The sequence below is a fragment of the Tachypleus tridentatus genome, chromosome 9 (assembly GCF_004210375.1).
Source record: "Tachypleus tridentatus isolate NWPU-2018 chromosome 9, ASM421037v1, whole genome shotgun sequence".
Classification (NCBI taxonomy): domain Eukaryota; kingdom Metazoa; phylum Arthropoda; class Merostomata; order Xiphosura; family Limulidae; genus Tachypleus; species Tachypleus tridentatus.
Genome location: NC_134833.1, coordinates 136,090,317 through 136,104,253, shown reverse-complemented (window position 1 = coordinate 136,104,253; position 13,937 = coordinate 136,090,317). Strand labels below are relative to the sequence as shown.

General features: G+C 36.3%; 1 protein-coding gene across 1 annotated transcript in view; it reads left to right on the top strand.

The window, feature by feature from the left end:
• The first annotated feature begins 1,022 nt into the window (after positions 1–1,022).
• LOC143226447 (uncharacterized) overlaps positions 1,023–13,937 on the top strand; it is a 106,161-nt gene continuing 93,246 nt past the window's right edge. The window contains exon 1 of the mRNA XM_076457421.1: positions 1,023–1,496. Within this exon, the coding sequence (XP_076313536.1) occupies positions 1,416–1,496 (81 nt within the window). The 5' untranslated portion in view covers positions 1,023–1,415. The remainder of the gene's footprint in view (positions 1,497–13,937) is intronic.

The following is a 13,937-nucleotide window of genomic DNA, read 5'->3' as shown; positions in this document are numbered from 1 at the left end:
AGATTAGAAGCAATGTATTAGAAGTTTTCAACTGCATAATTACATAACAAGCATATGAAGCCTTCCACTAATATGTCGTAAAAAACCAGCTTCCAAGGTGGGAAGATGAATGACGTAAGTTGCTAGATAGTGGAGAGTATGAAAACCTGGCCTTCCCTCATTCGTTAAAGAACCTACTTAAAACATAGTGTATAAAATCGATGTGTCATACTATATTTCTGTTGCATGTCATCTTTTGAGGAAGCACATAACCTATGATGCTATTAGCAACAGATTGATAGTGATATATAAAGAGGATTTTTTACTGACTGCAATATGATAATTTCCACCGCATGGGAAACGAATTCCGTTTATTGTTTTTGAACACTTTCAGTAATTGGGGCCGGCATGGCCAGATGGTTAGGGTACTCCACTCGTAATCTGAGGGTCGCGGATTTGAATCTCCGTCACACTAAACATACTCGTCCTTTCAGCTGTGGGGGCGTTATAAGTGACGGTCAGTCCTACCATTCGTTGGTAAAAGAGTAGCCCAAGAGTTGGCGGTGGATGGTGATGACTAGCTGTCTTCCCTCTGGTCTCACACTGCTAAATTAGGGACGACTAGCGCAGATAGCCCTCGTGCAGCTTTGCATGAAATTCGTAACACACTCTAATAAACCTTAAACAGGTACACATGCGAGAAACAGACGATATCTGTATTTCATTTATATTTGTGAAGATAAATTTTAACAGACTTCAAGGTACAACTGCAAAAAAAATATTTTGTAATTAATACCTATTGCCCTGTCTCGTAGTACTCGTTTAAGCACGTGGAGGAGTCGCGTCAGTGGGTAACTTGAGTCATCACTTGGCGGCAGACTGATGTGATTATTTATAATGGGCGCCAGATCCTCAAGTGGTCGGGGTACCTGTCCATGCTACCTACCGTTTAACACGGGGAGACAGTAGACAACATTTCCGCTGACGACTAGTCGCCCAGGTAACTAGTTTATCAAGCTTTTTATTGATCTGAGTCTATACGAAGCGCTGGTAGCAGTTAGCTGGAGTTTTTGGTCGTTCGTTGAGAACACAACGTGCTCACGTAAAGAGTGTGTAGAATTCAACCCGTTAAAATATCCAGATTCTACATTTCCAGGTATTTGTATATTAGGCATCTCCAGTAGCCATTTCCTTATCGTTTTGTCTTACTAGATGGAGCAAACTCAGAGATATTAGCTTAGATCAGGTAAAAAAAAATCCAATAACCAATCTTAGGTTTTATATTCGATAATGAAATACTATTTAACATTCCTGGTTAGCATCTTCTGTCTGCACAAGTCTCTCCTATGTATTGTTTTTCCAATTAAGCTAGCCTGCTCTTATTTTTGATGTCAAACCACCCTCTTGACCTTTAGAAGACCTCCAGCCGTGTAGCAATGTGTTTCCTTTGTTCTCATCTTTGTTGCACGACCTTGAAACCTAACTCGTTCTGTTGGAGCACCTGGTCGTTGGCTCAGGTAAAGCTACAGAAATGTATAGTTTATTCTTAACTAATAACAACAGTAGGACTAGACAGTTGTTAAATGTTTGTTAGTTTAAATCAATGAATTTTCTCTGTATATAATTAATTTTCTAGTATATGTTCGCTTTGTAATAATAATTTTTATTTGTAGGAGACAATTTTGTTTATTTTAAAGTAGTGATTTATATTTTAAGCCAATACATATTTGTTTGTTGTTTAACAATAAAACAGAAATTAAATTCCAAGCTATCAAATTCACCACCTGATGGCCTTTGAGGAGATATCGTGCAAAATGGAGGGTGCACCTTGTTTCTGTTGAAAGTTTAAAATTCGTAAAGTTTGTTCGTTAAAATGGACCGTAAAATGCTACTAAGAAGCCATAATGTCCAGTTATCAGATAAACAACGATCTTCGCAAGTTAAGCAGTAAACTTTGATACACGCGTACAGACACCTTGAAAACAAGCTTCTCCATGTCGATATAAGCTACTGGCGACATCTAACAAATAAAACCACGTATCATTCATGCCAGTTTCAGAGAGTTCCATTATCATTTTCAAGAAAAGAAAACGGTTGCCATCATTTCTCGGATTAATGAAGATGAACAATCCTTTCATCTCCACAAAGAATAAAAGTAAATTATCCTTTATAGTAGCAGGAAAACGTGTTTTCCCTCATAATAGTGTGTTGGTATTAAACCTGATGTCTACTTAAAGACATTCACCATGATTGAAGATTAAGTTAAAGAGCAAATCGACTAGATTATGTTTTTTAACCAATACACACAGACTACATGGATGGAATACGATATTTGAATCAGATTAATACGACACTGATCATTACCTAAGTCTATTTTCTTTTTCAGCACTTTTTTATTTTAATTTTTTCCATCCTAACTCTTCAGACTTTTATATTTACTGCAAAGTTTCGTGTTTTCTATTCAAAAGTTCAACTTATTCGAAAGTTTCGTGCAATGATTATTTACTTAAATGGTATATAAATCTCAGCTTTCTTCAAAGTATTTCACGTGCTCTACTGGTTGGAGTCATCATAACCTGGCACGTTCGTTTTTGATCCTATAGCAACCGGTTGTGTCTGTGATCTTATGGAAAAACCTTTCAATTTTCTCATACCTGGTTACCAATACAGAAAGCTAAAAGAAAAGATATTTCGAAAAGATGCATTATAATTTAACATCAGTAAAGTGGTCCAATGAAAGACTGGTTTATTAAATGTGAAATACAATGTTAATTAAATAGTCCTGGCTTAATGTGAACTACAATGTTAATTAAATAGTCAATGAAAGACTGGTTTATTAAATGTGAAATACAATGTTAATTAAATAGTCCAATGAAAGACTAGCTTATTAACTGTGAAATACAATGTTAATTAAATAGTCCAATGAAAGACTGGTTTATTAAATGTGAAATACAATGTTAATTAAATAGTCCAATGAAAGACTAGCTTATTAACTGTGAAATACAATGTTAATTAAATAGTCCAATGAAGGACTGGTTTATTAATGTCTTGATGATTTAGTTTAACTTGTTTTTTTTATCAGCAAAGAATATTAAAAAAACGCAGTGACAAATTAAATGAGAAGAGGCCGTCTCAATAATCACGCTCTAATAATGAAATAGCCTTATTAATTGAAAGAACACTAACCCATAAAAATGGCGAAATATAAATTAAAATTACTATTTCAACAAAATATGCTTTGCTAGTAAAACGTATGATATTATAAGGAAAATACAAAAGGCTATTATAGCGCCGACCCGGTATGGCCAGGTGGGTTAAGTCGTTCGACTCCTAATCTGAGGGTCGCGGGTTCAAATTCCCGTCGCACCAAGCATGCTCGCCCTTTCAGGCGTGGGGGCATTATAATGTTACAGTCAATCCCATTATTTGTTGGTAGTAGAGTAGCTCAAGAGTTTGCGGTGGATGGTGATTACTAGCTGCCTTCTCTCTAGTCTTCCACTGCTAAATTAGGGACAGCTACCGCAGATAGCCCTCGAGTAGCTTTTTGCAAGAAACAAAATTATAGTTCCACGTACGTCTTTTTCTTTTTTTGAAAATTCGTGTTTGGCTAAGCTGGTATTTGAGAAGAATTTAAAACATTCTCTCGAATATCATATTTCAAAATTGCCAGAATGGGAGCGCTACCATGTGGAAATTAACAAAACTGTAACATAAATAATGAATGATTTTGAAATTTAAATATTACAAAATATTTTAAAAATATGGGATATTTGAAGCATTTGCTAATTAACGAAATAAAATTAATACAGATATGAGTCATAAGTTATTTTAAATTTCAGGTTAGCATATATAAAAAGCAATTAGAAAATATATTATGAGAAAATGCATAAGACTACGCAATAGGTCATCTGTACTATGCCTACCAATTTAGTGTTGTATGTCTACAGACTTATTATTAATCCGCTGGTGCGGGGGGAACAAGAAATACGATTTGTTGAAACTTTCTCTTTTATTGCTAATCTAACCCGGCATGGCAAAGTGGTTAAGGCACTCGACTCGTAATTTGAGGGTCGCGAGTTCGAATCCCCCGTCACACCAAAGATGCTCGCATTTCAGCCTTGGGGGTGTTATAATGTTATGGTCAATCCCACTATTCGTTGGTAAGAGAGTAACCTAAAAGTTGGCGATGGGTGGTGATGACTAACTGCCCTCTACTAAATTAGGGACGGCTAGTGCAGATAGCTTCGTGTAGCTTTGCCCGAAATTCGAACAGCACTTTATTGCTAATCTATCCCATACTGACTCAGTGCCTTTGTTGGTAATTAAATACTTACGCAATTAATTATTTGCGCTATGTTCATTGCAGGGATCAAAACCTGATTTTTAGCGTCTTAAACCCCTCATAGTTCCTACTGAGCTACCATGGTAAATGTTTTAAAACCTTAATACATAACTGAATACTTATAAGCTAATATACTTAGTGTTTTGTTGTTAATTACTTGAAGTGTATCTTTAATTATATCTATATAAATTACAATATTCAATAATTATAGGAAAAAAGAAACAAAAAAAACGTGAGTTTTCTCAAAATTCTGTCAGCTCCCACATTACTTAAGCCTTCTCATCTTTCTCAAAATAATCAAATTGTTATCTTTATGACAAAGTTATCGTTCCTCAAAACGTCCAAGCTTTTGTCAGTCTGTTAAAATGAGCCCTGGAGTAATATTGTTAGCATGTCAGAATGAGAGTCCCAGTGAATATCGCTTTTTATTGTGTGCATCTTATAAAACGATCAAATCCACTATGCGATTAGAATAGCTGAAGGGATTGCGGTGAGTGCTGTTGAATAGTTTCCTTCCTTCCACTCTATCAGCTCAAAATTAGGAACGGTAATCGTAGATAGCCCTTGCATAACATTGTTCGAATATCCGAAACAGACAATCAAAATATTCGCGCTCTTATAAACTTGCATTTTTTCTACCAATATATTCACGTTTTTTTTTGTTGTTTTTTCCATTGTGCAAAAGTATTCAAGTTTTGTTTTGTTGTCTTAAAACAATTGAGCTTCTGTCATTTCCTAAAATACTCGAATTTTTGTCATTTTCCTAAGACACGTGGTGTTTTACCATCTTCTCAAAACGCATGAAAAGTGCTCATTTTCCTAAAAATATCAAAGCATTTGTCATTACATTTAAAGCACGTGAGTTCTTTTTCACTCTCCTAAAACAATTAATTATTCTCGTTTTTTAAAATATTCCAAAACTTGAAATTATTCCAAAATGGAGCTTACACAGTCTTGTTATTCTTCAAAAACACGTGAGTTTTGTTGATTTTCAAAACATTGTTTTTATTCTTCAAAAACACGTGAGTTTTGTTGATTTTCAAAACATTGTTTTTGTCTTTATTGCGAAGGATATGTTTTTCTCCAAATATTCACATTTTTTTTTTAATTTCTAAAAAATCCAAGTTACTGTTGTTCTGCGAAAATGGCCCGGCATGGCCAGGTGGGTTAAGGCATGCGACTCGTAATCTGATTTCCGTCGCACTAAACATGCTCGCTCTTTCAGCCGTGGGGGCATTATAATGTAATGGTCAATCCCACTATTCGTTGGTAAAAGAGTAGCCCAAGAGTTGGCGGTGGGTGGTGATGACTAGCTGCCTTCCCTCTAGTCTTACACTGCTAAATTAGGGACGGCTAGCGCAGATAACCCTCGTGTAGCTTTCCGCGAAATTCAAAACAAACAAACAAACAATCGTTTCCCTAAAGTAACCAACTTTTTCTTATTCTTCTGCAATACCAGTGTGTTGGTATTTTTATCTTGGAAGGTATCGTAACACGTGAGCTAAACACGTGAGGTTCGGACAAAGCTGACTTGGACCACTTCTGAACTAATAACGAGACTGACTGTCATTCTTATATCGTATCCGTAGCTAAAAATGCAGAGCGAGTTCAGTGGTATTGCTTCGTTAACCTTGGGCCTTTTAATCAACGGCTCGCTACACTAACCAGGTTTTGGTTTGGTTTGAATTTCGCGCAAAGCTACTCGAGGGCTATCTGCGCTAGCCGTCCCTAAGTTAACAGTGTAAGACTAGAGGGAAGGCAAATAGTCATCACCACCCACCGCCGAATCTTGGGCTACTCTTTTACTAACGAATAGTGGGAGTGACCGTCACATTATAACTCTTCCATGGCTGAAAGGGAGAGCATGGTTGGTGTGACGGGGATTCGTACCTGCGACCCTCAGATTACGAGTCAAACGCCTTAACCCACCCACCTGGCCATGCAGGTCCACACTAACCAGACCGCACCCAGCGTGTTTCCTTGAAACACTCGTAACTTTTTCAATCACTCGGACCTTTGTCACTTTCCTACAATACCTTGCTATTCTTCTAAAACATTCAGGGTTTTATCGTTCTTCTTAAATACTGGATTTTTAGTTTTATTAGTGCACTAAAATACGCGAGTTTTACTATCTTAAAATTTTATCTTGTTAAAGAGAAAAACCCCAGAATCACTTATTCCAAATGAAAGTGGTTTCATTCTGCAGAGATACAATATGTTATACATAGACTAAGTACATTATATTAAAACTATTTTAATTCATTCTGTAAAAATACAATATGTTATACAAAGGCTAACTACATTTTATCAAAACTATTTTAAACCCCATCAAATCGTTACATTCCATGCAGCCACGTCCTGTCGTGTTCCATCTGATGATCCTGCATCTTGATGATAGCCCTGCAGCATAGAATACATTGTAAAAGCTCTAACGTAGCTCAGTTGTAAATCTGTGAGTGTGAACCGTTAAAAATTGAATTTCGATACAAATATTGGCAGAGCACAGATAGTTTATTGTGCAGCTTTGTGCTTACAACAAACAAACAATCCATTGCATAAGGTTTAGTCATAAGGTTGCTAAGTCAGAAACGCACCACTCTTCCCTGCGTGCATTTTGTTATCTATATAGTATACGAGTATGACAATTTACCATCTTTTCTTTTAATAGTGCGGTGGTTTAAAACTATATAGATAGAACGTCTCGAGACTTGACAGCTGTGTCTTTGTATGGGATTATACTAATACCTGTTTCATTCTCTGTCTGCTTCACGTATGCAACTGTTGAACATATATATACCACAAAAGCAGCTTGTGTACACGTAAATTATATAACTTTTCCAACAGAGATCCTTCTTGAATATGTCTGGAACTGTTGTCTGGGGCACGTGGACAACTTTTGCCATTGTCAGTTATCTTCGTATATTCGCACCTGCTACAAGATGTCTTCTGTACCATTTATGAGGCACTTGTTTCAGGTCACTTTCTGAATGGTCTTGGTACTCTAAGTTGATCAATATTCTTTTTTTTTTCGAATTATAATAAGTACAAATAGTATCCCCGTCTTCAATTTAAAATCTATGATCTGAACATATCTTCATCATTTTAATATATGAATACTTTGCTCCAGAAGAGGCTATTACTCATCCTTCCCAAAGATAACCAATTTTTACAAAATTCCAAACAATACCACACTATAGATGTGTTGAATTTCATTCATTACACTGTTATTTTATATCGCCTGCACCTACTCATTTCGTATTCAAATTACTTATAATAGAACTTAACTCTGTATAAATCTGGAAGTCTTATCAAGGACAGATTTCGTTGTCTCGGAATTTATAAGTTAAACTACGGAATTTTTTTCGTTGGAATTCTACGGCTTGAAAACCATTCAAAGTTATTATTATGAGTTTTATAAAGTTTGCTTAAAACTTTCTATGTAGACAAGCTTAAAACCATTACCTGTGTGTAATTGACACGACAACGAAAAATATGTTATATTCCTTTTCTCTTAGGAATGTTTCACTGAAAGAAAAATACCAAAAGAGGTAAGGAAGCTAACCTGTATTTTCAGCCGTAGGGGGTACGCAATATATTATATCATACGAAAGAGTTTTTGGTTGTTGTTTTTTTTTAAGTGCAAAGCTATACAATAGGTTATCTGCGCTGGGTTCACCGCAGGGAATAGAACCCCAGATTTTATCATTCTTAGAGCACAGTCTTGCCTCCAAACCACCGGGGGACCATACGAAACGGATTCACGTTAAAAAATATTGCCTCAGTGAGAGTACAGTAATATTCATTGCAAGTGGCCTTAGAAATAGAAAAGAAAAACATACTCTTTATTTCAAAAGCAACTTCATACTTCAAAGTTTTTCTAAAATTAAAATACTCCAATTTATTTTGTTTCAAACCTAAGAGGCAAAGACTTAAACTCAGGGATCAAAGCCCAGTTAAGAACAGTAAATTTCAGCATACACATTGTTTAATGTTTGACAAGCTTAAGATTGAACAAAGGATTTCATCACCAGATTAGAAATAGCTAGAGGATAATAACATAATGGATGAAGCATATTTTGAAAGTTTAGCTGAGTTTTAATGTTAAAACCTCGTCCTCTGATGTCACTGTTGAAAAGTCTTGGATGCCACTTCACTCTCAAATCTTTACTTTCTAATATTCAAGTTTTACCTTTTTTGGATTTAACGTCCTTTTCTACGTCATCCTCTGCTGTGCAGAATGAAACCTCACTTTTCAAATTCCATCTTCTAATATGTAAACTGGATCGTTTATAGTTATCTATTCCCTCTTAAAGCCCCGATATGGCCAGGTGATTGAGACACTCGACCCGTAATCTGAAGGTTGAGTGTTCGAATCCCTGTCACACCAAACATGCCCGCCCTTTCAGCAGTGGATACGTCATAATGTTACGGTCGATCCCATTATTCGTTGGTAAAAGAGTAGCCCAAGAGTTGGCTACTCAAAACAAACAAAACAATCTTTCTTTAAACTTGGTCGATTACTACCGTATAAATTTAAGTGCTTTGACTTTTGCCTTCATTTAAAAAACATCTCTTCCTCTGATATCCTTTTCTGTTTATAACATCTTCCTCTGATGCAGGCCCAGTATGGTCATATGGTTTGGCTATTTGTTATTTTAAATTTCGCGCAAAGCTACTTCAGGACTATCTGCGCTAGCCGTCCCTTATTTAGTAGTGTAAGACCAGAGGGAAGGCAACTAGTCATCACCATCCACCACCAACTCTTGGGTTACTCTTTTACAAACGAATAGTGGGATTGACCGTCACTTTATAACGCCCCCACGGCTGAAAGGGCGAGAATGTTTGGTGTGATCGGGATTCGAACCCGCAACCCTCAGATTACGAGTCGAACGCCTTAACCCACCTGGCCATGCCGGGCCCATATGGTTTGGAGCTCGACTTATAATCTGAAGATCGCAGTTTCAAATCCTTGTCCCGCCAAACATGTTTGTTCTTTCAGCCGTGGAGGAGTTATAAAGTGATGGTTAATCTCACTGTTCGTCGGTAGAAGAGATGGTGGTTGGTGGTGATGACTAACTGTCTTCCTTCTAGTCTTGCATTGTTAAATTAGGTACACCTTGCATTGCGATAAATTTGAAACGTTTTAAGCAACAACTCTTTCTTAAAACTCCGTTTTTCGAAAGGAAAATTAAATCTTTTTAGTTATTAACTTATTCTTAAAATCCCCGCATTCTGATGGAAATGTTTGGGATATCGCGCCTATTTTAAAAACTCTCCCTCTGGTGTATAGGTTGAAAGTTTTTGAGTATCATATCCACCTTAAAACCTTCTCCTCTGAGATACTCTCTCAATTGGTTAAGCCCTCTTAAAACAACCTTTTGGTATTTAAAACAATAATAACTTACAATACTAATTTTTCATTCTTAATCAGTTTTGATTGATGAGATAATTCCAAAATCTATCATATTTTGTTTTGCTGTACTTCATTTATATAGTTTCATTAACATCTAGACAATACCAAATTTGACATTGTTTTCTAATTACTTATTATTATTATCTTATGGATAGATCATCTTTACACATATACGTTATCTTAGATCTTCTCGTACGAGAAAAAAAACAACTTAATTTTAACCAGTTATAGCTCTATTTTCAGAGAAAGTTATTTAATATATTTGTTGAATGTCACTCTTTTTCACACATAATTAATTGGTTTCTATTCGCATGAGGACTTCGGCGGGTCTTTCTGGATTATTGTAGAAGCTATTACGCATGAGTAAACACGAGGTACTTCTCCAAGCTTTTAGTACAAGAAACATCCTAAGCTCTCCGGAAAGCCAACGAACTGTGTTCTTAGTCTGTGTAATCCGGTTTATTGAGAAAATAAATCGGAGCTCCTGCTGGATTTCTTCTAGTAAGCAAAGGAAGATACTTGTGCAGTCTTACCTTCTGCGAAATATACGAAATTGACTGAAATGCAGACTTGTATACTTCTGTTTTTTATTTACTTTTTTGTTCGCTAGGTTTATATTTTAAATTTGTTTTCCTTTTTTGATGCAACTTATTACTTCGTTCTATTTTCCCCAATGCCTTACAATTGCAAATATAAATAAAAATATAATAAAGTGAATCAATGAAATACATTAGGATGACATTTACCACTCAGGTATCTCGTTCACGTGGATGACGAAAACAGCAGAGCGTGGCACGTTCACAGCACGCGATTCATACAGGCAAACATTCAAAAGTAAAAAGACCTAAACAAGCACGAAACAATATAGACAGACAGTCGGGAACCGATCGTAGCCGATGACTGAGTCAACGTCAGGTAAAAGTTAAAACACTGGTGCGTTTCCTAATTTATTAAAATCAATCAGTTTTTATAGCAAACCTCACTCAAGCATATGCACAGGTGACTCATTAAGGCTTTTACATATAAAAATATACAATTTGCAAATAAGTTTTTTTTTGGCCATCCTCGTGAGTCACATTTTTCCTGAAGGTTTCAAGAACTTATCCTAAGAGTACATTTTTCAGTAGAACAGAATTTTGCAAGTTTTCTATTACATAAGTGTGGTTTTTAAGGCTTCAAGAACTTATCGTAGGAGTATTATTTTCAGTAGAACAGAATTCCTAAACATAAACTGAGACATTTTGGATACCACCACCCTCTTAAACCTTATTCTGTGGGAGGTGAAGTACACATATACATATGTGTGTGTGTATACACTCTCCAGGTTTTTTTAATTTTAAATAAAAAACAACAGCTTCTTTTGTCAAAGGTCGGATAATGACCTGGTCACGATTAAAAATTCACAGTGAAAATACATGGATTCAGTAAAATTGTTTCTGTTGCACGTGACAGTACCTTAATCAAAACGTTCTCCTTCACTATATGTGATGTGAAAAAATATCACACGAATTTACTGTTGCATAACTTCTCCTAATTTGCTATTTATTAGCTTAAATATATTATAGGATTTCGACCTCCTGAAATTAGACAAGGCAATATGCTGTTTACTTGCATACAGAGCCTTCTAGTGTACAACCTGAAAATTATAAGCTCGCTGTTTCTTCAGAGCAAGTATCCTTGTATGGGTGTTGAAACTTTAATTCAAGTAAAGTACAGAACAACGTTTCGACCTTCTTAAGCCATATTTAGAAAGTGCCCACGCTAAAATGTGACATCAACCGGCTGTTTTTTTTTCAAAGACTCTTTTAACTTTAAATCTATTCTTGATCAACTAAATCATAAAGCCTTAATGGTCAGTTTTGATGTAATCTCCCTCTTCACAGAAGTCCTAATCACCGAAGTGTGCAAGATAGCTTTAGAACTTTATATCCAAACCTCCATCCCATTAATACACAGCCTCAGCAACCAGTTAGCAACCCTTATATAATTCACTACCATCAAAACTAACTTTGTGTCCAAAGACCAAAACTGCCTACAAATGAATGGCTTAAGTACGTGCTATCCCGTGTAACCAGTTCTAGCCAACAGTTTTAAAACACAGATTAGATCTCAAATCATCATTTCATCCTTACACCTACACTACACTGGTACAGATATGAGGTCTGTTCAAAAAATACGCGGACTGACGTCATAAAACAAAATGTACTTTATTTAGAAGTTACAGGTCTGGGACCCCTTCAAAGTACTCTCCTCCCCAACGCACACACTTATCCCAACGGTGTTTCCACTTGTTGAAACAGTCCTGGTACGCTTCTTTTGTAATGTCCTCCAGCTCCTTCGTCGCATTTGCCTTATTCTCGGGAATCGTCTCAAATCTTCTTCCTTTCAAGGGTCTTTTGAGTTTGGGGAACAAGAAAAAATCGCAAGGAGCAAGGTCAGGTGAGTAGGGGGGGGGAAGAACAGTGATCGAGTGTTTGGCCAAAAACTCACGAGTTCTGAGGGCTGAATTTCGCAGCAACGCGGTGCATCTTCAATTTTTCGGTCAAAATCTCGTAACAAGATCCAACTGATATCCCACACTCTTCAGCATGCTCCCTGACAGTCAGACGTCGATTTGCTCGCACCATGGTGTTGATTTTGTCGACGTGTGGGTCGTCAGCGACGTGGAAGGACGTCCAGGACGCTCATCATCTTCAATGGACTGTCGACCATCCTTAAAACGTTCATGCCACTTGAAACATGCCATACGCTTCATAGCAACATCACCGTAAGCCGTGTTAAGCATAGCAAAAATTTCAGTCGCAGATTTTCCAAGTTCAACACAAAATTTCACAGCAAGTCGTTGCTCCTTCAGGTCATTCATTCTGAAATCCGCCAAACGAAAAAATCGCACTTCGCTTAAAACCGCGTAGCTAATACACAAATGAAGATATCTGCAATCGGGAAATGACGTCGTAATCAGCTGATCTGTGCGAACCTAGCGACACCACGCGGATGCCCCTGGAACCAACTGGAGCCGCGCAATTCAAACAGTCCGCGTATTTTTTGAACAGCCCTCTTATGTTGACGATACAATTGCTGAATTCACATCTACAGAACACACGCTTAGATTTTTCAAGCACGTTAACTCGATACTTCCCAGCGTTAAGTTCACCTGTGACCAGGAAAAACCTAAACAAATAACATTTTTCAACGTCAAGATCACAAGAACCGATTTACAATTCAAAACAGAAATCCACAGAAAAATTACCCATACTGGACTATACATTCCCTGGGACTCAGCACATGAAACAAAACAAAAATTCAACATATTAAGAAACTAAATAAACACAGGCCACAAAACTATGTTCATCAGATAAAATTAACGATGAAATCAACCAAATAAAACAACACTTCATCAACATCAACAAATTTCCTTCCAAAACAGTTGAAAATATTATACACACAAACACCTAGATCAAAAACATGATCAACAACAAAGAAACGATAATAAATCGCAAGATACAACAAACTACAAAACCTTATACTGCTGCATACCATATGTTCCCGAAATAAGCGAAAAAAATAACCAACATTTGGAAAAAACGTAAAACACAACATTCCAGTAAACACTAGATTTATACAGATACCAGTTGCAAAACCAAAGTCCGTACTATGTAAAAACTACACTGATAAACATAACACCAACATTATTTATAAAATATAATGTAACAAATACCACGACTTCCATATTAGAGAAACAAGCAGAAAAACGGCAACTAGATTTAATGAACACAAAAAAGCACCTTCACACATTTTTAAACACAATATAACCATAGTAAACAGCCAGATACTAAGTAAGGAAAAAACATAAACAAACGCAAAGTCAAAAAATCCCTACATATACAACAGTTCAAACCAATATAAAGGAACACCTTTATACCTGTACTTATTAATAACCTGACATTTAATTGCAACGCCCCCTACAATCCGGTACCGTTTACACTTTCGTCCCAAAGAAAGCAACGGTCAGTTACAAACTCTCTTTGTTAACGACGGAAGAAAGTCGAAATGTTGTATTGTACTTCATCTCAATTAAAGTTTTAATACCCATACCAGCTGTCTGTAGAATATGTGTTTATTTCAAGTGGGTTTATCGTCATCATGAAGTATCGTTGTATTCCATTTACTATTTATGGCACATATATGAAACATAAAATATTT